This window comes from Mesocricetus auratus, unplaced genomic scaffold (assembly GCF_017639785.1).
Source record: "Mesocricetus auratus isolate SY011 unplaced genomic scaffold, BCM_Maur_2.0 Super-Scaffold_100007, whole genome shotgun sequence".
Classification (NCBI taxonomy): Eukaryota; Metazoa; Chordata; class Mammalia; order Rodentia; family Cricetidae; genus Mesocricetus; species Mesocricetus auratus.
This window is the reverse complement of record NW_024429191.1, coordinates 30,423,271-30,449,004: the sequence shown is the minus strand read 5'-3', so window position 1 is coordinate 30,449,004 and position 25,734 is coordinate 30,423,271. Positions and strand designations below refer to the sequence as shown.

At 47.3% G+C, this 25,734-nt stretch overlaps 1 protein-coding gene across 1 annotated transcript; it reads right to left on the bottom strand.

Annotated features, from left to right (window-relative positions):
• Positions 1-1,083: 1,083 nt before the first annotated feature.
• Grm6 (glutamate metabotropic receptor 6) lies at positions 1,084-14,268 on the bottom strand. The gene is made up of 10 exons (XM_040748535.1): positions 13,783-14,268; positions 11,780-11,996; positions 11,101-11,236; positions 9,323-9,477; positions 7,830-7,970; positions 7,542-7,742; positions 6,380-6,525; positions 5,669-6,292; positions 3,971-4,282; positions 1,084-2,752 (listed from the first exon to the last, which is right to left on the bottom strand). The coding sequence occupies exons 1-10, from the start codon at positions 14,266-14,268 to the stop codon at positions 2,555-2,557; spliced, it is 2,616 nt and encodes an 871-aa protein (XP_040604469.1). The 3' UTR covers positions 1,084-2,554.
• Between the last annotated feature and the right edge of the window lie 11,466 nt (positions 14,269-25,734).

Here is a 25,734-nt window from a genome sequence, read left to right as displayed (position 1 = left end):
GCAACAGAAAACTAAAGTCAAACTTCAGGGGAACGTTATATTTGTTAACTAGAATTCACTGAATAAAGTGAAAAAGTAAATATGTGTAATGAATTATTGGGGGTAAGTTTCCAAGAAGCAAACATGTCATACATGTGACAAAACTAGAATATGTGTGACAAAATTTCACACTATTGAGAAAGTATAAGCATATTATTAATATAAAAAATTCTCTTACACACAAGTCTCAACAGCTTCCATAGGAAGAAAGGTTTTGAACAGGAGAGTGAAGCTTGTCTCAAGGGGCAACCTTCCTCTGATTTGAGCAGCTCATGCTGGATAGAAAAACTAATCAGATATGGACTAAGCCTCCGACCCAGAACTCCACTTTTACTAGACCCTATAATATATACCAGGAGGAATAGCTCAAGGGCAGGTGATATGATAAAGCCTTCAGATATAATCTGGCTCTTAGTCCACAGGGGGAAAACCCATACTAGCAGAATCCCTTATAAGATTCACAAATGTGAAGAAAAAAACCCCACCAAACTCTATTCGAGGGTTCAGTTTGATTGATCAGATATCTGGTAATCCAAAATTATGAAGGAGACTATTGGGGAGGTGTCAGTCCCCCAGTGAGCATAAAAAAAAGGAAGAACCAAGAGGAGGAATTTCAGATGAGAAACTCTTGTCTAAGTCACAACTTGGTTACACTGACAAATTCAGACAGGAAAGAAACCTTGTGTATTTAGTAAATATGTATTAAATATAAATATGTATTAAACATGGCAAGTTCACAATAACAGAGGCTCTACCACTTTATACAAAATCATAATGTGGAGAAAACCAGCAATAAATGCACAGGAGAAAGCCACAGGAGGAAGGTGGACAAGAGTGACTGGACAGGAAATGGGGACTTTGGCTGGATTCCAGTCAGTAACCTCAGGTGGTGAGGGATCCATGAAGTACGGTCAATAGAAAACACTAGATACCATTCTAAGTCAAAGCCTGGGGGAAACCACACAGATGCAAAAAGAAAAAAGGTGGAAAGTTTCCAACCCGAAGTCAAAACTCATTGCACACAGAGAAACACAAAACAGTAGCTGCAAGAAAACTTTTATTCAGTCACATGGACAAGGCTTTCTCAAGAGGATACATTACACATTTCTGGGAACTCAAGCAGGACAGGAACCTTTGTAGGAGCCTGAGAAAGCATTCAGTGCAGTGACAAATGTGATGCCACACTTTGAACTGTGAGAAGACTAGGAACACGTGAAGTGAGGCAGGAGAGTCTAGACAGCAGAGATACTCTAAAGAGAAGCCGGTGGTGTTTTCAGGATGCTAAAGTATTGTACCTCAAGGTCAAAACTCACTGTGGAGCATCTCATTGAAAGTCAGCTCACTTTCAAAAATTAGTTCTGCACCTTGAATACTGGAGAAGTCATCATAAGTTAAAACAGCTAACTCAATACATTTAAAAAATGAAAGAAAAGCAAACAGGGGAAACAAATTTCCCTAACTAAACACCAGCTCTGTCAAAGAAAGATTAGTAAAAGTGAAAGTCCATGCATGGCATTTCAGTCGCCTCCTCCATATGTCTCATGCCCACCTTTCAAAGGGGCACTCCAAGAACATATGTGGGAGAGCTTTTATAGCCATCCTTATAATTTAAAATCAAGCCTGGCATAGCTACACATACCTTTGATCCTAGCCCTCCGGAGGCAGAGGCAGGCGGATCTCTGTGGTTTGGAGGCCAGACCATTCTATATAATGAGATCAGGACAGCCAGAGCTACATAGTGAGAAAAAAATAATAGTCCTCACCACAGAAACAAGACTGTTCCTGGACCCCTGAACAAAGCCCAGCTGTTCTTTATTCTCTCACACACACCAATGTCTTGACATTTCTTCGGGTTGGAGCAATTTACGGGAACATACACAGCAAAGGAACACTGCCAAACTTTGTGGAAACGACCTCACAGAAGCCGGCCCCAGTCCCCTGTTCTCCCCTCTCTATGCTGCAGGCCCACCCTGGCTCTCAGGACTCTCACACGTCTCTGCTCCTCTGTGCCAGGAAGATGATAACTCCCTGAATACAGACCCCTAGGTTTCATTTTGTGGCAGTTTCACCCCCTCAGCTCTAAGCCTGGATTTCATGTTGTGGTTTTCAATCTGACACCCTGGCCAGCCCTAAGGTTATGTTGTTGGATCAAGATAAATTTCACCCTGACCTGGCAAGCCCTGGCTTCACCATGGTCGTTGAGGGCCTGTTCCGAAGGCATCAGTTTAGTCTTTGTCTTAAGACCAAAAAAGAAAGAAAGAAAGAAACCTGGAAGTGAGTATTTCCTGTTGTGGGTAGGAAGGACAGAATGATGAGGCCAGGATGCAGGAAAGCAGAAGTCCAGCATGGCTCAGGGTCTAGCTCTTTCTGAAGGCAAGCCCAGCCGTGCTGGAAGTGGTCTCCACACATTCACGGCCGCTGGTGGTCACTGTGGATCCTTCGCAGCCTCTACCGTGAAGCCAAGAGAAGCAAAGAACATGCAGGGAGCAGCCTGTGGCACCCACACTCCGTCCTGTTACTTGGCATCCTCTGTGTTCTCGCTCTTGGGCGGGGCCGCCACCGTGGAGGTCGTCTTGAGGCTGCGCTTCCGCTTCTGCACATTCTGCTCCGGATGGAACAGGATGACGTAGGTTTTGGGCACATAGAGCATGCCGAGGGACACTGACGCACTCAGGCTCAGGGACACAGTCAGTGTAGTCGTTTGGATATAGATCTAGGCATGGAGGAAGGAACAAGACTGGAGTTAGCCATGGTTTCTCTCAACCCCACCACCTATAGACTGGAGGTTAGCAGGAGAAAAGCCAGGCCCAATGTGGATCTGGTGTAGGCCGGAAGGTGATGGATGGGTGGAGTGACACAGACTGAGTGGGCTATTAAGAAGGAAGAGCGTCGACTTGAGAGGAGGCTCAGTAGTAAAGGCACTTGCCATCAAGCCTGCAAACCCGCTGACTCCCAAAAGCTGGCCTGCAATCTACACAGTTTGTACTATGGTACATGCAAGTGCACTCACACACACACACACACACACACACACACACACACACACACACACACACATACACAAACAGAGAGGGGAGGGAGGGAGAGAGAGAGAGAGAAATAAATAATGTTTAAGAATTCCTTTTTAAAAAAAGTAAGAGGGGGCCGTGTGGTGGTGGCACACACCTTTAATCCCAGCACTCGGGATGGGGAAACCCTGTCTCGGAGGGAAAAAAAAAAAAAGGAAGAGGCCCTGGAGACATGACTTTGTGATTTAGAGCACTTGCCGCTCCTGTGGAGTACACGGGTTCAGTCCAACACTAAGCAACTTAAAACCACTCATAACCATAGGGGACTCTATCCCCTTTTCCAGCCTCCAAGGGCACCTGCATGCATATGATATACATACAAACAAGCAGGCATATGCAAATAATAATTTTTCAAATTACAAAAACAAAAAAAGAGAGGGTTTGGGGGGAAAGGTTCCCACTCCTGAAGAGCCAGAATGTATTAATGAGTAAATGAATGAACATGTTTCCAAATATAGAAAGGAGGGGACAGACAAGGCTTTCACAAAGGAGTGGGTGACACAAAACACTGGTACAGGGGAGGAACAATGTTCTCTAGTCATGAGTATGTGACTAGAGAAAGAGCCAAGCAATTGGCCAGCGGATTAGCCAGGTAGGCGGCATAAACTATAGGGAGAAATTAAACGAGAAGAAAAAAAGCAAGAGTGGAAGGTAAGACGTTAGGCAGAGGGTCAGAAGGATGGGTGAGTGAGTGGAGGGAGAGAAGAATGAATGAAGAGCCTATAAGAGAGACAGATGAGTGCAGCCAACCCACAGCCATCCAAAGGAGGCATCAGAATAGGTGGTCCAGCTCCTGGACAATCAGCCCTGCGTTAGGGGTAAGGAGTGGGTGGCAGGAAAAGTCTGCTGGGGGGCCCGGTTACCTTCTCAGCTGACTGGGCAGTGCCGAAGAAGATGGGAACAAAAGCCAGCCAGATAATACAGGTGGTGTACATGGTGAAGCCGATGGGCTTGGCCTCATTGAAGGTCTCAGGCACACCCCGGGCCTTGATGGCATACACTGTACAGGTGACCATGAGCAGGAGACTGTAGCCCAGGCAACCAATGAGGGACAGATCAGACATGTCACACTTGAGCACACCCCTGGCCTGCTCCGGGTCCACCGTCCTCTGCTCCTCATAGTCAATCACACTGTGTGGAGGCTGGGCTCCCAGCCACGCTATCACGCCCACTACCTGTAGGAACCAACACAGTGTCAGGACATCTTGTCTGCTAGTGATGAGTCCATTCCAGCCCCTCACCTAGGTCTCTGGCAGGGTCAGATTCTCTGTGATGTTCTTGGTCTATTGAGTTGGATGCTCAGTCTTGAAAGACTCACTGTGAAGAGGGACCACCCAGGGGTGTGTTCTTACTTGTGATGAGGTGGATGGAAAGGAGAGCTGTGCTTGTGGCACATGTGGACCTCATCAGGCTGGGTGGGTGAGCGGCTACCCAGGACCACCCCACACTGGACTTTAACAGCGATGCCATGCACCTGAGCACCTTCAGTGTTCTAGAACCTCCTCCTCAGTTTCTCCACATGCAGACTGAAACCCATAATGTGTTATGAGGACATGATGCCATCTCAGAAGAACAGCTAATGCAGGTGCGACCAATGATAACCAGTGCCCAAAACCATGCTCTGTCCTCACACCCATGCTACTCTATAGGTGTGACAGTACCAGCTTGCACACAACTAACAACGTGGCAAAGCTGGTTTCCAGGGATCCCCACCCTCTTCCCTCTCCAAAGCTAGAGAACTAAGAACAAAATGCCATAAGATTATGGGTAAATGTACAGTGAAGCAATATGTGGCCTCATCATAGGCCAGAGCCTAATGCCCAAGTCCTAACAGGAAGAAGATGGAGTTTTATCTGCTTCCTAGTGACAATAGACAGACCCCTAAGCCAACTTCAGCAGATAACATGGCTAAACAGTTAGATGCTCAGTTTTCTCTACAGATTTATCAGTGGACATTGTTGTTGTGCTCAATCCTGAAGAAAAACAGGGTGCTGAGTTCTTGTGTTCTGCTGGTTGTTTGAACAGTCTCACTATGTCATCCAGGCTGGCCTTGAGCTCGCAGAGATCCTCCTGCTTCTGCCTCCCAAGTGCTGGGATTAAAGGCATGTGCCACCACACTTGGCCTGTCCTTCTGATTTTTAAGCTCAGGAACCCAAATGGAAAAAGTTGATTCTATAAAGCCCACTTCTCTGAAAGCATGTTTTTTTAAGGCAGGGTCTCACAATGCAGACCAAGCTGCACTGTATTGCATAGAGAGCTCTGTCTCCCAAGTACGTCATTTAAAGATATGTGCTACTACACCTGGCCTGAAAAGTGCTATGTACATGAGGATGGTTTGAACTTCTGATCCTTCTACTTCCACCTCCTGAGTACTAGGATAACAGGTGTGTGTGACCATGCTGGGTTTACGCTTTGCTGGGGAATCAAACCCAGGGCTTTAGCATACTAAGAAAGCCCTCTACCAATTGATCTGCACGCGTCTCTTATTCTCTAGGTTCTAAGGAGGAACTTACCCACCCCCACACGCACTCACCATGTTACTGAGGAATCTGGGGACCCACCTGTAGGGAGGTGAGGCAGAAGGTGATGACCAGCTGTGATGTAGGGCTGATGAAGGGTGGGGGTGTGACAGAGCGTTTCCCTTGCTCAAAGATGCGGTAGATGCGGTTGGTCTTGGTGAGCAGGGCTGAATAGCTGAGGGTAGTACCCAAGCCAAGCAAGAGTCTTCGAGCAGCGCAGATAGCTGCACAAGGCTCAGCTACCATGAGGAAGGTGATGGTGTAGATCAGGAAGATGCCAGTGAGCAGCACATAGCTAAGCTCCCGGCCAGAGGCACGGACTATGGGAGTGTCATTGTGACGCATGAAAGTGGCTATAATGGTGGTGGTGGCCATGATGCCCAGTACAGCCAGAAGAAGGGGCAGAGCAGCCCATGGAGAGGACCAGGTCAGACGCACCACAGGTGTGGGGCGGCAGCCAGTGTGGTTGGGTGTGGGCCTCATGTCCCCTGGACAAGCCTCACATGTGAACTCATCCACCTGGAAGCGGTACCCATCACAGGCTTCACAGTGCCAACAGCAGGGGACACCCTTCACCATCTTTTTCCGTTCACCAGGCCCACAGGGGAGGCTGCATTGAGAAGGGGGCATCTCATGGGGATCGCCTGACCACAGCAGGGCTTCCATCTGGAACAGAGAGCACACAGGCTGCTGGCCTTTGCCAGGAATTAAGAGCCCTTCACCACCATCTGCAGCTTAGTCCCCGTCACTTACATCCAGTCTAAGGGTCTCTGCCCACTGGCCTACAGCCTGGTACCCGCCACTGCTGGCACTGCCATTGGTTGCCTGGTACTGGAAGATGTCATAGCGCCCAGGGGCATCTCCGTTCTCATTGAACATCACTGGGGTTCCTGCGCTGCCTGCAGGGAGAGGCCAGTCATCTCCAGTTGCTTTTCCAGCCCCCAAAGCCTCAAGGACCAGCCAGGATACAGAAAGAGCTTGACAGGCTCCTGGCAGGATGCTCAGCATCACTCATTAGCAGTGAATGTAGCTTCAGACCAGGAGATGCTGCCTCATAGCCATGAGGAGGACATGGGGCAAAACATGCCCGCAGAGTTGGAGATGGCTCAGTGGGTTAAGAGCCCTTGTCTGCTCAAGCATGAGCACCTGAGTTCAGATCTTAGCACCCACTTCCGGTGCTCAGAGACAGAGGCAGGAGGATTGCTGGGTCTTGCTAGTCCCCACCTACCTCCAGTTTCAGTGATAGACCCTGCCTCAAAAGAATAAAGTGGGAGAGTCCTAGAGCAGGATACCTGATGTTCCTCCCAGACAAGCACCCAAGTGTATACACACAATATACACAACTCTCACAAAACCAAAGCAGCAGGGCCCCCAAACACCTGGTGGAGAGTGTACAATTTTATGCAGAATAATATTTGAATATAAACACAACTCCTGCATGCCACATGCACATGGGGAATCCCTTTGTCTGTTCAGATACATTCCTTAGAGCCTGGACTCTATGCAGGTTCTGATGGTGCAGGGAACACGTCAGACCCATGCCTTATGCCCCAGCAGCTCAGAGCCTGGCCGGGGCTACATTTGGAAGCCTGTGACTCAGAGTGAGCTGTGCATCCGTTACAGGGTTCATACTGGGCCCAGACCCACCCACAGAGCCTGGGTCTTCTTGGCTGTGTGCCATGGACAGGGAGTTCTATGTGACCTGTGGGGCTTGGTAGATGGGTCAAACAGCAGTTTCCCAACATCAAATTTCATGAATTTTTTTAACCCAGAGGGTTAAAAAAGCAGAGGCCTACACTTAATCCTGGTATCTTCTCTTCCATTCTGCCTCTTTTTCCACTCTGAGTTGTCCCAGCTGCTGTAGATCAACCCATGGAAACTGGCTTCCCCACTGTGGGACCAGGCACCCACTCACCATTGAAGCGAACCGCTCGAATGTAGTTCAGCAGTGTACGGCCATCAGTAGGCTCCATGGCCGGGCATAGACCTGTGTGGCCTGGGCAGAGTGCTTGGTGCATCCTGTGAAGCGCGTGGGCGATGGCATACACAGCATCTATCACAAACTGCACCTTCCCCTCCTGCTCATAGGTGGAGTCTTGGCCGATGCGTTCCTCGCCTGTCCTAGGAGGTCCAGAGGAAGTGTGCCTGGCCCCTAGGACTCCCATCCTCTCCCGTCATCCTCCCCATCCAGGGTAGTGCTCACCTGTGCATTTTCGAATGGAATCATCTGACTGGCCACCTGAGCTGGTTAGTTTGCAGTTAAAATTCTCCTCCCAGAACTCGGCAAACCAGATATTTCTGCGGTTGTTCTCCAGGGAACGAGTCATGAAGTATTGGTCAAATCCTAAGAGGTAGGAGGAAGGTGATTGTCTGAGCCAGATGTGCGTCTCTCACGTCCCTTTGTCAATGGCCCACTTTCTTTCCAGGAGTGGCCCTGTGACCAGGTTCTGGATTCTGAAGGTAGAGACGGAGCGTGGGGGGTGGGGGCGGATCCCCAGAGCAAGCTGACCAGTAGGACTAGCTATATTGGTGATCTCTGGGTTGGACTGAGAGACCCTGCCTCCATGAAGAAGGTGGGAAAATAATTGAGGGTGCTTCCTGACATCAACCTCAGGCCTTCACATGCACACACATACATGTGCATCAGGTACCCACCCATGCACATATATATATGCATCAGGTACCCATCCACACACATACATGTGCATCAGGTACCCACCCATGCACATATATATACATCAGGTACCCACCACATACATACATGTGCATCAGGTACCCACCACACACATACATGTGCATCAGGTACCCATCCACACACATACATGTGCATCAGGTACCCATCCACACACATAAAAAATGGGGGGGGGTTGAAGATACATGGGCGCTCCAGGGTCGAATTTGCATTCCTAAAGAATTTATCACTGCCCTTTCTGTAGTAGGGTGTTGCTATGGCTACATGATGAACAGAACTTCACTATCTATCTTGTGACCATGAGGCCAGAGGCACCAAAGAAGCAAAGCTTTAGAAAAGAAAGGCAAGCAGATTCCAGGCTTTGAGAACAGCACTGGCTCACTGCTGCACACCTGACACCACCCACTTCCAGAACTCGTCTGATGAAATGCCTTGATGCTAAAACTCTGCTCGGACCACTTTCTCCACTTGCCATTTCTTTAGCCTTCTAGCTAAAGGAAAGGGTGCAATAGTGAACACCCCACAAAAGGTGAAGCCTGTGGGAGACGGAGCTCCTCTACTGGGTCCCTGAAGCATGTCATCAAGGCTGTGTTTTCAGTTCAGTATTCAGAGAAATGGGCAAGCCCCTCACAGAGTGAACCTCAAAGGCATGAAGGGAGCTGTTGGGGAGACAGACAAGCGAGGCCTTGCTTCATTGCTTTCTTTGATCAGCAGGATAGTATATTCCACATCCTTGGTTTCTCTCCCTCCAACCTTCCCATTTAAATTACCTTTGGTAAAACCCAAACTACATGCATGGAATTTTAAAACAACAGCAAAACCCTAGGGGTGCTTTGCCATTCACACTGTGCTGAGTTTCCATTCCCTCGTATGCCTCTTTCAAACACTGCTTGCTGTGATATAACCACAGCATCTGGGACCCCTAGAAGAGAGTAGTTATACAAACATGGAGATGAGCATCCCAAAGAGGAAACCTATGGGAGGATGAGGGATGGGGGACTTACCATCAATGGAAGCCCTTTTGGGCAAGATAGTGATGGCCCCCACAGCCACATCCTCTAGATTCAAGATGGGGGAGATCTTGGATCCCCAGCTGTCTGATCCAACCCAAAGGAAGTGGCCAGTCAGGTTGGCCTGGCGTGTTGCCTCCAAGACCCTCCTGGTAGGAACAGAGCTAGAGGTGAGTCACAACCTAGGATCTTCCTCCAATTTGGTCTTGGCCACCTCCCATCCTGTATTTCTCCATCCTACTCCATCTCGATCATCACATCCCTGTTTATCAGGGCTCTCCCAGTGTGTGTGTGTGTGTGTGTGTGTGTGTGTGTGTGTGTGTGTGTGTGTGTGTGTTGAATTGTATGATATATACATGTGTACATGTGTGTGGTGGACATAGGTCAACTTTAGGTGTCATTTCTCAAGTCCCATATCTATCTATCTATCTATCTATCTATCTATCTATCTATCTATCTTTTCATCTAGTTAGTTGAGACAAGATATCTTTAGTGGCCTAGAGCTTGCTGATTTGGGTAGGTTGGCTGGCTAAAGAGCCCCAAGGATCCTCCTACTTCTACCTCCACAGCCTGGGACTACAAGCAGCATGCCACTGGGGATTGAGCTCATGTCTTCATCCCTGTGTAGAAAGCACTTGGCTGACTGAGTCATCTTCCTGGTCCTCTGTCCACTCTAACTCACTCTGCACTGGTCCATAGATGATGTTATGGTTTGGATTTGGTTTGAGTGATTCTATCTGGTAGAAGCTTGGACCTCAGTGTAAATGCTGGGAGGTGATGTGGCCCTTAAGAAGTGTGGCTTTCCGGGCGTTGGTGGCGCACACCTTTAATCCCAGCACTTGGGAAGCAGAAGCAGGTGGATCTCTGTGAGTTCAAGGCCAGCTTTGTCTACAGAGTGAGTTCCAGGACAGTCTCCAAAGTCACAGAGAAACCCTGTCTTGAAAAACAAAAAACAAAACAAACAAACAAAAAAAGAAGTGGGGTCTGCAAGCCAGCCCTGACATTGAACACTGACTGACTGACTACCTGTAATCCCAGCACTTGTAGATCAGCCTGGTGTACATAGCAAGTTCAGGGATACATAGTGAGACTCTGTCTCAAAAAATAAAAAAGGGAGCTAGTGCAAGGTTATTGGGTCACTGAGACATTGTTCCTGTCCTCTGGAGGGGTCATTCTGTGAAAATGAGTAGCTATAAAAGATGAGCCCAGCCCCTCTTCTTTCTGATGTTCTGTCTCAACATGCACTCTCTCCTTCTACCCTCTCCTCCCATGATGACATTTGTCAAAATGAAAAGCAATCTGGGCCCCCAGCAGAGCTTGTGTCGTGCTGCCTCCAAAATTGTATGTTAAAAATATGTCTTTCCCTAATAAATTACCCAGACTTGGATATTTTGTTTTAGTAAGAACAATGGATTAGTGCAGAGAGCTCCTTTGGGGAAACGCAGAAGTCATTCCATCCATAAATGCCTCTACCAGTGTCATGCCCAACTTCCTGGGCTGGAAAAGTGCCTTAGCTGGCTTTTGTACAATGTGGGTTTCAGGGTTTACTGGGAGTGTGCCCCTCATGGTACATTTTCTGCTCTTGGGTCTGCCCACCAGTTCCCTCTACCACAGGGCATCTCCAGCCAGTCAGGACCGACTCATACCCTGAACTCAAGACTCCAGATGGCAACAGGAAGAGCTTGGGGAGAGGAAGGGAGTTGATCGTGGCTGGGAGTCAGGAAAGAGAAGATCTCAAAGGGCGTGGTGACTGAGTGTGCCACCAGTCCCACCTGATGTCATCCTCATTGGCAAAAATGATGATGCCCCGAGCATTAGGCGTTTCCATGAGTCTCCGGATCACTTTGTGGAATTCTCCTGGCTTTGGCTCCCTTGGAATCTTTATTGATTGGGCAATACAGACACCTCCTGGATGTCGGGGATACCAAAGTGAACTCTTGTCTCACCCACCCTCACACATACCCACCTGGCTGCCATTTCTGTGACTTTGTAGGGCTTAAATAAGGAGTTTGGAGGGTGGAGATCTTTCCTGGATCCTACCTAAGCATGACCTGAGTCCCTTAAAGCAGTGGTTCTCAACATGTGGGTCTCAAACCCTGCGGGGAGGGGGGGTGAGGATTGAACGTCCCTTTCATAGGGTTCACCTAAGGCCATCGAAAACACAGATATTTACATTACAATTCATAACAGTAGTAAAAATCACAGTTATGAGGTAGAAATGAAAATAATTTTATGGTTGGGGGTCACCACAACATGAGGAACTGTATTAAAGGTTTGCAACATTAGAAAGGTTGAGGACCATTACCTTAAGGGACCTCACCCACCCAGAGCACCATTCTGGCTTGCCACAAGGACCACCCCACCCCAGTTTCTGTCCCATCCAGTGGTTCTTGGTTGTCCCCTTCATTAACTGAATGTTGACTGGGACCTCTATCCCAACTCCCTACTCACCGGTCTCCCGGGAGATCTGCACAAAGGCCTCAACCCCACTCTCGCCATAGTTGCCTTCAGAGGCCAGTGTAGACACATAGTTCCATCCCAGTGCCCGCACAATGTCCACCATGGCCTGAGCCTGGTAGGAGTCAGGGGGCACCACTCTGGAGAAGAAGTCATAGCGCGTGGAGTCACTGAGCTCTGGGGCTGTAGAGGCATAGCTGATCTGGGGTATCTGAAGCAGGAAGCACAGAAAACTAGGCTGTGGCTGAAGGTTCCATAGACCAGGGTGGCAGTGGGGACTCAGGACATAGGCCACAGACAAGTTGGGGATAGCTCTGGGGTACAGTGGGGACCTGGGACTCAGATGAGGCATGGAAGGTTTGGGGGGCAGTTGGAGGCCAACTGGAGGGGCCACACACAGGGGCTAGAAATATGGGGCTAGTGGGCTGTCTATGAATGGATCTGATGACTGGAAGGTTAGCAGGGCTTAGAGCAGGGTCACCAGTTGCACAAGCTATAAGCCAAACAAGGATACTGGAGCTTAGGGAAAGTGTGCTCTGGTCTGGGGAGAGGGTGTTCTGTTGGCCCTGTTTCTCGGAGGGAGAGGCAGTCTTTTTCAGTGGCAGCCCCCTGCTAGGATCACAGCTAACCAGAGCTGGAGAGGAGGGGAGTGTTGGGCTGGACAGTCTAGTGGAAAGGCTTGTTTGCAACTAGGTTTCATCTATATCATAAGAGAGATTAGTAGCAGGGATTATGGGCTGAACCATGTTACAGGAAAGTGGAGCACAGAACTGAGAAAACAAGAAAAGGAGGAGGAGAGGCTTGGGAGGGGAGCAGATATGACCCTGAGGGAGATAAAGAGGGACAGCAGACAGACCGAGGTTGGAAGGGAGACTTGGGAAAGAGGGCTGGGGCTATCCTAGGGCTGCTTGAAGGGGAGTGTGGTAGCAGTACAGGAAAGGGGAATGGGAAAGAGGGAAGGAAAGAGGAAAGGTGGGAGGAAGAGAAGAAAGAGGGGTGAGGGTCGGGGAGCAGAAGATAAACAATAAAGCAAAAACCAGAGAAAAGAGAACCAAGAAAGGTCTACTCGCTGCAGTAGAATTGAAGTCCTCTTCGGGTGCAGCAAACCCCATCCACGATCCCCAAGATGGCTATTATAGAAAACACCCAAAGCCTAAAACCAGAGCCGTCCCCCCACTTCCTGGGCCCTATGCGCCCCACCCCAATCGGGGCACTTCAGACTGCTAGGAACACAGTGCCCCCTAACGACGAAAAAGATGCACAGACTTGCTGATACACAGAAGAAAGGGGAGGGAACTCAGTCTGTAAGACCCCCTTCACTAGAAGGGGTTAAAGGCAGGCATTTTGAAATGGAATTTAAATGATGATCAAAAAATGAAGGAGAGAGGGAGGAAGGGAGGGAGGGAGGGAGGGAGGGCGTGAAGGGGGGAGGAGAGAGAGAGAAAGAGAGAGAGAGAGAGAGAGAGAGAGAGAGAGAGAGAGAGAGAGAGAGAGAGAGAGAGAGAGAGAGAGAGAGAGAGAGAGAGAGAGAGAGAGAGAGAGAGAGAGCCCGCGCACATTGGCACTTCACCTCTCAGAGCTGTCTCTTTACCTACTAGAGTAGCTCAGGGCCACTTCCGAGGGTTCTGAGGAAGGGAAGGGCCTAGTTCCCGTGAAATCTCGGGGTGTGCTGGGGGAGGGAGCATCTTACAAGGTTGTGCAGGGTGTCAGCAGAGCCTGAATGAGTGGGCAAGTGGGGACTGGGGTCCAATTTGCCCTTAGTCTGATTCCGGTCACAGACTGCTGGGGGAAGGGACACCCTTCACTGATAGATGCTAGCTTAGGGCAGCCAGGTGGCAGAGCCGACAGACAAGCCAAGCTGGGAAAGTTGATCTGCCCCAGTGGATCTCAGCTTTTTAATCTGGGTGTGCTGGGGCGCTCTAAACAGACTCTTTCAGAAGGAAGTTAAGGCATCAGCCACCTGGGAGGAAGCACGGGTGGCAGATGAGGGCTCTCACCGCAAACAGGCGCAGGACGTTGGCGACCATGATGGACACGGAGCTAGCCGAGGCGCCCACCACGGCCACCACTCGCTCTGGGGGTGCGGCGCGCAGCGGGGGGACGCCCCCAGGGCAGAGCACGCTGGCCTCGTCGCCGTCCCCGCGTCCTCGGATGAGTGCTTGCACGAAGCTCAGCGACTGCTCCAACGCATAAGTGTCCCGGGAGCAGGTGTCAAGCAGACGCGCGCCCAGACGCACGCCGGGCAGCAGCTCTGGGTCGGCGTTGACGCGGTCCAATGCGTAGAGCATCGCCTCCAGCCGGTGCACGCCCTGCTCCTTCTTCAGCGCCCCGCACGCGCGCCCTGCCGCTCCCCGCGCGTGCACCGGGAACAGACCGCCCAGGGTCAGGCCGCCCGCCAGACGCACGGAGCCCGCACCGCGCGCCACACCTGCCTGCAACAGCCACCAGGCCAGCGGCAGCAGCAGCACTCTGAGCCGCGCCATCTGCTCGAGGGATGCGGGAATGGAAGATACCGGGACGTCCTGAGTGCCAGTTGGCTCTGTTGCCACCCTGTACTCAGCTGCTACCTCGAGAATCTGGCCAGACACCCGATGCGCAGGAAAAGTTGATGACTCGGTGGCTCTCCCAGGCCTCCACAGGGCTGCTCTCAGCCTCCCTGAAATTGTCGCCCTCCCGAGTCCCTCCCGACAGTCTTCATGACCGCTCTCGCCCTGTCCCTCTCCCCACAGTTCCGGGCACCTCTTCTTCTGGACCCACCCCAGGGCATTTCAGGCTTCCTTCCCAATGGAGCTCACCTGAACCAACCTCTGGACAGTAGGACGCGTCTGCGACTGCTGTAAAAACAGGGCTCCAACCTAGAGGATTTAAGGATTCTGGGGAGGGGTGAGGAGATGAGAGCAGAGATCCCCTCCAGAGCTTGGGAGTGGAGGAAGGTCTCACTTTCCTCTCTCCCTCTCTGGCTCTCTGGTTGGTTATCTGAGTTTCGAGGTACAAGCCTGGATCCAGGCAACACCAATAAACTTCACCACTCATCCTCAATATGCCAATTAAAAAGACAGATAATAGTGAAAATCGGAGAAAAGAGATTTATATAATGTGTCTGGCCACAACGAAAAGAGGAACAAAGAGGTTCAGTGACATCCCCTCTTGCCGAATTGATCTTCAGAGGCTTGGGTTTAAAAAGAAAAAGACACGCACAGCTAAGTGGTTCTGGTCACCTGGGTTCAGTCTCTCCTGCAATGTGAAACTGCATTGTGACATCTCTTCCTGGGAGGCAAGCTGCACCAGGCTTCAGTCTTTCCCAGCATGAGACTCCTGGGGAATTTTAATTCTTCAGGATCTGATAGCAGAAGGAAGAGCACACAGGTGTCTCTAGAACTCCCTCTCCTGACAAGAGCTTGCAGACACGCTGACACTGTCCTTTTCTCCGGCTCTGTGCTCTTGATTCCTCTACCTAGCTAGCTCTTATTCTCCAAGCATCTCTTATTCTATTGTCTCCCTACCACCCCTACATCCTCGGAGTCTCCTTGTGTCTTCCTCTTTTTGTCTTTCTTCCTCCTTCTCGGTTTTGAACACTAGAATCTTTTCCCTTTTAAACTAATACTTTTTATGTACTTATTTGTGTGTGTGTGTGTTCATGCGCATGTGCACATATATACATGTGTAAAGGAGTTGTTTCTGTCTTCACCATGTGGGTTCTGGGGATTGTACCCAGGTTGTGAGGCTTAGCAGCAAGCACTTTCTCACCAGCGCCCAGTAGTTCCCAGCTGTCTCCTGGCAATCCTTGGGACAAAACTGTAAGTGACAGATGACAGGAGCAGAGGCTAAGTGAGCCAGAGTGTGCCAGCCCAATGAATTTGAAGGACACGTGCAACATAAGGCTTGGTAAGGGGTGGGGGTGGAAGGGAACAGTGCTGCACTTCCACATCACCAAACTTACAGAGAAGCTCTGCAGAGAGACTGTCCCATCCTACAGACTGGCAAATAGACACCTCAGCGAGTGATTGACAGCCCAAGGTCATGCAGCTGCCTTATGTTAGCAACTAGATTTGCATTCAGAGTGGTGTGAAACCACCAGCCCACCCACTGGTGTTGGAGGGAGGAAGGGCAGAGATGGTTGATCCTGTGGCTCCCATCTGGTCCAGGAGCCCTGAGCTGTTCCCCAGGTCTTTCCTAAAAGCAGCCCAACTCTCTGGAGCTGACACTCACTGTGAGCCTGTCTCATCTCATGGTTGGAACACAGTGAAGGAGTTTGGTTCAAAGATACTTTCCCATCTTTTCCAACAGAGGGCAGGATTGAGTTCTCTGAAGCTGGACCATCTTGGAGACAGATGCTGAGCCCCAGCTCTAGGGATTAGTGGACTCATTAAAGTGGGGCCTGAGCCAGCTTGTGCTCCATTAGGGCAGATTAGAGTGGCAGCAGAGGTTTGGGCATGGCTGGTGGAGAGAGCAGCAGAAAGATGCCACCATTCTCTGCATTCTCTTACACATCAAGTGGTTCACTCTCTTTTGTGGTGGAAGCTAGCTTAGTGGGGCTACCAGAGTGGGTGATACTGCAAAAGACTATCTGAGCAGATCGTGCATGCGTGTGTGTGTGTGTGTGTGTGTGTGTGTGTGTGTGTGTGTGTATCAACTATTTAAAGACTATGCATTTGAGGGTTCAATGAATGGGTGGTATCACAGCTTCTGATCTCTGGACAAGGAGTGCTGTGAATTGTCTACCTTCTCTCTTTTAGGGAGCATGTAGGCAGGAGAATTGTGGCATCCATCACTGCCTCTAGCACCTAGCACAAGGATGTTGAAAAGCATGGTATCTGTGTCAGGACCCATATATAGAAATCCATTTCATCTTGCCATGAGTTCAGAGAGCTCAGCTTGCTCCTATTGTCCTTAAGATATTAGCTTAACAGCTGCAGGATGCCCTGGTCTTGGTGGTGAATGGCTCTTATCTAAATAACAATAGACTTGGGCCCAGGTGGGTTAACTCTCACCCGAAAGCTAGGTGTGCAGCTATAAAGTGCCTGAAGGCCAAGTAGTATGTGCAGCTGTGGAGTGTCTTTAGGATTAGGGGAAGTAGTTGCTATCTGCCCTTTATACATGATAACACAAGTATTCTGCCATTGTCCCCACCTTTGGTTGATTACTTAAGATGGTGGATGAATAAACTGAGGGCATTCAATATGGACTGTAATTGCCCTCCTGACAGCTGTTCTGTGTCTACAACTCTGAACTTTCTTAGCTAGCCTTTCCCTCATCCACAGTCCCCCACTCAGGAACAAACCCGGGGCTGTTTGGCTGTTCCTGACTGCAGCCCCACAAACACATCTGCATCTGAGGATGCCCATCTAAGCCTCACTGTCCTGCATGGATCAGTGTGGAGCATGTGTAACTAAACAATCCCATACTGGCTATGTTTCTCATCCTATGACAAAGTAACTGACAAAAGCAAGTGATGCAGGAAAAGGGTTACTCTGTCTCACATTTGAGGGAACACAGTGATGCAGGAAAAGGGTTACTCTGTCTCACATTTTGAGGGAACACAGTTCTGTCATGGCAGGAAGGTGTGCCAGAAGGATTATGAGGTGGCCGGTCGTCACATTGCTTCCACAGTCAGGAAGTTGTATTCAGTTATAGTGCCATGCACATTCAGTGTGCATCTTTCCTCCTCAGCTTAACTGGAAAGCCCCTCACAGTTAGGATCAGAGATGTGTCTCCCAGGTGATTTCAAGTCTATTAAGAAGATAGGGAGGACTAATCACCACCACATCCCTCATCCTTCTGCTGCTTTGTCAGCTTGCCCTTCTGCTAGGCTCCTCCGCCAATTCCAAGGCAATAGTAGACCCCTCTGTGGCAGCAGGGTGTGTTGTTTAGAACAATCCATCATTGACACTCATTGTCACCTCCCCTCTGCAAGCTTCTGTACTCCATCATTGCACCACTGAAAATGTTCTTCAGTACAAGTGCCACATGAGTGTCCTGTGCAAAGAGTGGACTTGCCAGCTATAAGCACCACTCAATGCAGCCACCACAGGACAGCCTTGTGACAATCAGGGAAAGTAGCTCACCAAGAGTGAAGCGTCGTATAACTGGAATTTTTAAATATAGTGTACACACAACACTAGTCAACCACAAATACTAGTCAACTACAGAGTACTAGTTAACCACAAAGCAGAATGAACTGTCATTTGCAGCAAAATGTCTGGAACCAGAGGACATCACATGAAGTGAAATAAGCCAAGTGGAGACACACATTGCACTATTCTCTCATATATGAAAACAGCCTAGAAGTGGAAAGAGCCAGTAGAATTGGAGTTGAATGGGCAAGGTAGATTAATATGTGAAGCATATGTGTACAAAAATGTCACATGTGCCACTTACTAATATTTGTTAATAAGTTCAAGAGAATGAAACAGTGTGGAATGACTGCCGCAATAACTAGCATTTTGTTACCTCAAATATTTAACTTTTTGGGTGGTCAAGACATTTTAAATCCTCTGTCTTAGCAAATTTTGAATTTCCGGTACTTGGTACACAGCAACTTTCACTAATCTGGGCAATTTATCAAGGGTGTGTGTGATGACTATTCCTCTTATTTTACCAAGTCTGTGTATGCCCTGACTGCCATCACTTCATTTCCCCCAGCCCCCATCCATTTCCCAAAGGGAGTAAATGTCCTATATAATAAAAATCTAATGTGTTGATGAGAAAAACACCGGCTGGGGCTACATTTGAAAAGAGACTGTGAGTGAAATAACAGGTCTAGCCCCCAGCTTCATCTTCTAGTTATACCTGGCAAAACAGTGACTTCCCACTTGGACTCCAGCAAGGGATAATGCCTGGTGGGGACAACCCAACACAAGCCACAGGCCCCCTGACAGGTTGAAGCAAACTGCTTGGATTCACCGAAGAAAAGAGTTTTACAAACCCTGGATGAAATGTTGAAGGCTTGCCCAAACATGTCTTGATATTCTTGATGGGTGACTTGTGCCTTAGATGACTGGGCTGCCTTACAAACTGGTGCAGACTGGTGAGCCAACAACAGGAATTTGCTTTCTCACAGTCCTGGAGGCTAGAAGTCTGAAGCTAAGGTGGCACATGGGCCAGGTCCTGTGGGAGCTGTCCCAGGCTTGTAGATGATGGCCTTCTTGTGGCCCATTGTTGTGTGCATTCATCCCTCCCGCCCTCTTCGCATAGCCCAACAACTATCAGATGGGAGCTGGAGTTACTGAATCTTGATGGTCAACTTGAGCTAATAGAGAGATACCTAGAAGATCAGTGACATGCACAGCTGGTGTGCCCCTGAAAATGCTTCCAGAAGGACTGCCACATGTGACAGCAGCTAAGTCCAAAGACATTGCTTTGAATGTGGGCAGAACCAACGGAGAGAAAGTCGACCTGCCTGCACAAGCTCCATTCTTCACAGAAACGGTGTCTGTGGCCACTCCAGTCGTGGACATCAGGTTCCAGCACTTGTCATCTTCAGTTTTCTCGTGGTCACTTTCCTGTGTACATGAAGTTAAAGTTCACAGTTTCCACTTGCTTTTTCCCAATGGTGTTGAGCATCTTTAACGTGTACTTGCCTATTTGTATATCTTCTTTAAAGAGATGACTATTCAGATCAGTTGAACCTTTTTAAGTGTGGGTATCTGTCTTCTGGTTGAGTTGTAAGTCTTGGACTTTATTAGACATATGACTTGCAAAGATTTTTGTTCTGGTCTGTGGGTTTTCTGTTTACTTTCTTCAAAATGCATAAAATTTTAATTTTGTTGAGATTTTATCTACATTTTTCTTTTATTGTTTGTATTTGGGTATCACATCTAAGATCTCACAAGAAGTTCCAAGGTCATGAAAATTTATGGCTGTCCTAATTAAGTTTTTCTTTTCTTTTCTTTTCTTTTTTTCTTTTTTTTTTCTTTTTCTTTTTCTTTTTCTTTTTCTTTTTTTTTTTGTCAATTTGACACAAATTCTCAGTCCTCTGGTAAGAGGGAAACTCAGCTGACAAAAGGTTCCCACCAGATTGGCCTGTGGAAGGGCCCAGTCTACTATGGGAGATATCACCCCTGGGCAGGTAGTCCTCGGGTCTAGAAGAAAGCAGGTTGAGCTACTCACAAGAATCAAGCCAGTAAGTCTGTTCCTCCATGGCCTCTGCATCAGTTCCTGCTCAAATTCCAGCTCTGACTTCCCTCATTGATGGAATGTGACCTGAGAATTGAAAGCTGAAGCCAACCCTTTTCTCCTCAAGAAATAAAAACCCTAACTAAGATAACACGTATGTTTTATTTTTAGTGCGTATTAGCTCTAACATTTACATCTTTGACCCATGTTGAGGGTTGTTGCATACACAGGAAACTTCCATGGTGGCAGAAACCTGAATAAAGAGTACAGTTCACATCTGGCAGGTAGAAAGAACAGCAATTGGAGACCAGGTGCTGCCTTTTGCAGGGAACATCACATTGTCCACTCTTTTGGTATTCCTCACAACCCCACCAGACAGGCCATTGTGGAGCGCACCCATGCCACTCTCAAACAGTATTTTAAAAAAATAAAAAAGGGGGAATATGTCACCTCCCCCAATATTCAGTTATCCCCCATACTTTATATTTAAAAAATTTTTACCATAGACAGTAATAATTTGTCTGCTATGGAGAGACATTGGAACAAACCCTCCCAGTCTTTGGGATGGTTCAGATGGAAGGACTTAATTACAGGAAAATGGCAGCCACCCACCCCCCTATTAGCTAGGGTCCGAGGGGCTGTTTGTGTTTTCCCTCCAGGAAGTGAGAAGCCTATTTGGATCCCCGAACGGTGCATCAGGCATGTTGACCCCGACTCTGCTCCCGACACTAGGAATGCTCGCCATGATAAAAATGATCCAAACATTGCCAAACTCAGGTAAGGGAAGTATGGGCACCGGTGAGGAAAACCCCTCCCACCGTTTTGATGCCAGTTCGTCACTGCAGCTCCCCATTCATCGCCTTTATAGCACCAATAAATACATTGGGAGTGGCTGCTGCCAACAAGAGATTGAAAGTCAAAAACAAAACAATCTGAGTTTCCCCCTCCTAAAAGGGGAATCTCTGCTTTATTAAAAATATTTAATATCTCCATGATTAAACCCTCAGTTGAAGGGTGGATTGGATTAAACGTCTAGGCCTTCCCCTAATACAAGGTCAAGAAAGAAAAGGGGAACCTAAGACGTTGCCCTCAGTTGGAAGGTGGATTGGATTAAATTTCCAGGCCCTTGTCTAAAGGGACCATTCTCAATGGGAGAATGGATTAAGATGGGTAAATTAAAAAAAAACTGGTAACAGTTAATAAATGAGGTATTAGTATTCAGTAAAGAAAAAGGCAAAGGTATATAAAATAAAAATGTTTGGTTACATTTATATGGGGTAGGTTATTGATATAAATTTAAGGTCAATTTTGTGAGTCATCTCTAAAAACTTTTGGCAAAAGCCTGGCCTTTCCACTTTGCATCTACAGAATTACAAGGAGTGGGTATGGCTGTAGCCCCTGAGTGTAGCTCAAAACTTCTCTAATGAAGAAATGATGAGGGACATACAGGACTTTTTCAACCTTTTGTTTTAATTCAAAGATTGACTGGAGTTGTTCTGTTAAAGAAGTTTCAGTTCAACAAACTAATCATAACCTAGGCAAAAGGAGAGATATGTATGCATGGCCTATGTGTATGGACGTGGCCACGTCAGTCAGTATGTATGAAGTGTGAAATGTAAATGCGTGATGTTAACAAAAGCAACTGTTCTAATTGCCTTGGATATGATTAAAGGGATACTTAAATCCCTTCAAACAGTTAAAAACTATCTAAATCGATTTAGATATAGCCAAAAGAAACATCCAGTCAGTCGGTTAATATTTTAACAAAAAATTCAAGTTAAGCCCTCAGAGCCAGTCAATGAGAGAGAGAGAGAGAGAGAGAGAGAGAGAGAGAGAGAGAGAGAGAGAGAGAGAGAGAGAGAGAGAGAGGTTTTTTTCAGGGAACTGCCCTGCCGCTTTGGCAGGCCCCACCCCCAAAGGTGTCTTTGTAGATGCAAATTAGGCCTTGTCAGCTCAGATGCAAACGAGGCCTTGTCAGCTAGTGAGAGCTACCGGTTTAAAAAAAAAAGGGGGGACTATTTGGGACATAGTATAGTTTACAATCCTTAAATGATTCTCAAAGGTACTTAATGGTTATGTCCCTTTTAAAGGACATCTACTAATAATTTAAATAGTGATCCCAATTCACCTAGATAGTTGACTAAGGAGGGTAGACAAATCCTTCTACTGTTATGGTCCAACTTGAACAGTTCATACAAAATTTAAAAATAAAAAAAGGGGGAGTAATGTCCCCAGTTCCCACATGATTCATTGAATAATCCACTCCTCATTTAAAATTTTTAAAAATGTAAATGCCAGTGAGCAATCTGCTTCAGACAGATTCTGGCATAATGGAACTTGAGCAACTATTACTCAGGTCAAATGGAGACATCCATACACTAGACAGTGGAGAAGACCCTAATTTGGGGTCGAGGGCATGTTTGTGTTTTCTTGCAGAAAAAGAATAAAGCTTCAGTAGCTGTCACAACATTTGGTGAGATGCATGGAGCAGAGAAAACTGGACCTGAGACCGTGGGAGCCTGCCCAAGCCAGTTCGAGATCTCCTAAATCGGTGTTCCTGACCCTTGATGTCATCAAATCTACAGCCGGAGAAAGAAATAAAACAGTCAGTTCGAGATTTCCAGTTTCTCATCAGGCCTGCTACATCAACCTCCTGGACCCGTGAGTTTTCATCCCAAAGCCAACAAAACTGGAAGATTAGCAGTTTGCCTTTGACACACCTTAAAACAATAGAATTCATTTTGCCAGTTTTTCCCCTTGGGGGAAAAAGGACCCATTTAAAACATTTGGACGTTGGTATGGACTGTGATGAGTGGCAAAAGCCTCTTTTCAGTATTTGAACAGGACATGGTCACTTGAAATATCAGACTTGGTGGTTCCTGTTTCTGGAATCGCACCTATGCCAGTGTATTTTTCTGGAGAAATGTAATTTGTCCTAATGTGACAAAAAGACTTTGACTCAAGTTACATATTCAGCTGATACTACTGACATTAAATCAACAAACTACATCACCACAGGAACAAATTGGTACTCTGTAAATAGTGCAACAAGCCTCTTGTTCATATTTTTTATAATGCTACATGTGTAACATCAATGATTGTACCTAATGTATCTGTGCAAGTGCACTCTCTAAATGCTTTCCTAAGTAGATCTTGAAATGATTGTAAACTTTATCATTGTTTTGACCGTCAAATTGTAACTATAAATCACCCTTGTAGCAAAGAAAGGCTGGTGGTAGAATGCTACGGCCAAATCAGGGGATGGGCAGATGACAGAGAGGTGCTATGTCAGTGGGGGTCCTAGGAATGGTAACAGTGGCAGTAGGCATTCTGGCTTCATGCTGAGTTCAAAGTGCCTTAGCCCATGGCAATCCCGATAGCCATAAAGCCTTATTACAGATGATTCTAAGATGAGGTTTCTCTGATGACGGGCAACTTATGGGGTAGAGTCGTCCCCCCCCCCCGCCTAAGGCAGGGGTAGCAGGGTACCCCAAAGACGGGATGGGGGGCCACCCCATTTGACCTAAGACAGGAGTGCCTCATAGAAAATAAAAAAGGAGGAATTGTGGGGGATCACAGACCCTGGCCAGAAACCCACCCCTCCATCAGCTGCGAGATAATGTTTACTGAAAACAATTCAGTGCCATAAAGCTCTTGATAGGGCTCCGATAAGGGCTCACTCACTGAAACACCATGACTTTGATCCCCCCTACGGCTAGATGCTTCTTCCTGCTCCCTGCTGTTTCTCCCTGATTCTGGTGCTGGAGATTTAACGACCAGCCAGGAGGGTGAGAAGTCTGTGAGAGCTGTGAGAGGTGTGTGAGAGCTTGGTTGGAGAATTGTGTGTATATGGATGGCAGAAGTCTTTAAAAAGGGAAGCATTTTTTTCTTGGGGAGTTCTCCTAAGATGACTTGGGGAGCATAAAGTTTTCTTAATGCAACCGACCGGTCTCTGTGTCATCTATCCCGACCACCTCGCTACATTCTCGGATGCAGGCTGCTCAGCAGGTGCGACAACCAGGTAAAAACAAATATCAAAATAACAACAATATAAAGATGTAAGAACAGGTATTTTTGTTGAAAATCCACATGTGACACCCCAGAAGAAAAACAACTTCAAATATGAGAGGATCAAACTAACACAAACCACTAAGCCATCAATAGATCTGTAAGCAGGACAAGATCCTGATTTAAAAAATAATAACCTAGCAGGTTTGGGCTCTAGCTCAGTAGTATGGTGTCTGCCTAACGTGCACAAGGCCTTGGGTTCCACTTCAGCTCAGCAGGAAAAAGAGAATGAAAAGGTCCACAGTATTTTTGCGGGACAGGCAGACATGGTGAGTTAGGGGGAGAAGAGACAAAGGGACACCAAACGCAGCTCTCCTCAGATTGTACAGCTGTCTAGCAGTGTCAGCTCACTGCATGGAGGTGATCTCATTGAGAACAGAAAATATTCAGGTGAAGCCTTCTGTGGAACACCAAGCTAACCTATAATACTCAATTGTGTTACAAAGGCATTTTCTCTGTTCACAAAACATCACACATTTGGAGAAGATGACAACACACATCATGAAATTAATACATAGGTAGAGTAAGAAATGAAATACTCTTCAGGCCAAGCCACGAAGCAGAGAGACAGAAAGACCCAGTCCAACGTTTACAAACTAATACAGACAAACCTGTCACAGCCAGTCTTGTTTGAACCAGAGATGTACTTCAGCGGATTAACGATTTAGGAAATGTGATGATTTAGGAAATGCATTTCTGTAATTCACTACATTAACAGATTAAAGGCAAAAGCATGATTATCTAAATGGATGCAGAAGAAGCATTTGGTACTGTCTACTGTTCATTCATGATTTAAAACTTTAGCCATCTGGGGATCTTCTTTAGCTTGACAAAACTATCTACTAAAAGCCTACAGAAAGTCCCACACCCAGTGTGGAGTCAAAATAATCCTTATGCTAAAGTGGTATGTTTTAGTGTGTATGTCGAATACTTTATCTGTGGTGGGTTGGTGTTTGTTTGGCACTGGGTAGCTCTTTTCCTTCTGGCATACTTTGACAGGAATAGAAGTAAGAATCTTACAGCGTTTGGCGACTTTCAAACTTTTGTGGTCTTGGTTCAGCAGAAGTCCTTCATGTTGATTCCTGGGAGACTATAATACAAACTTTTTCTTGGTTTCTTCCTTCTGGACACTGGGCTTGTCTTATGGACCCTCAGCTGTGGACTTCTTAAGGGGCTCTTGGTGTTAATTGCTGTCTAGAGAACATAATTCGTATCTAATTGCAACTGAATTGTCATTCTTCAGAATCTTTACAGTGGACAAAGACAGGGTCAAATTTTTCTAAAAAGAGCTCAAATAATGAATAAATTTATTTCTACCTTTTAGCTTTCCCTGAAAATCTGGGCTGCCAGCGGCAGTAATAGCTAATATGACAGTTTATTTGTTTAATATTTGCTTGAAGTATGAACCAGCAGTGAAAATTTGTGTATATTGTTTCTTTTGTAGGCTACAAAAACCATTTTCTGTTAAAGAATGAAAAAGGGCAGTCCTCTCTCCATCTAAAACTAAGCAACCAGCGCCTTATTCTTCTACATTTAATGCACACTTACTTTGCCCTTTTTAGAAGTATTACCACTGTAATTATGAATGAAGCATGCGTAAAAGCCTGGGAGGAGGTGGCAACTGAAAGGCAGCCTTTAGAAGCCTGTCTCCCACTGTGGTATAGGACAGCTCGTCGCGGCGCCTTCAGGGAAATGTAGTCCGTATTGGAAATCAGGCAGCTCGTGCGCACGCGCAGTCGAGCCTAGTATGGTTTCCTTGCTGGGCT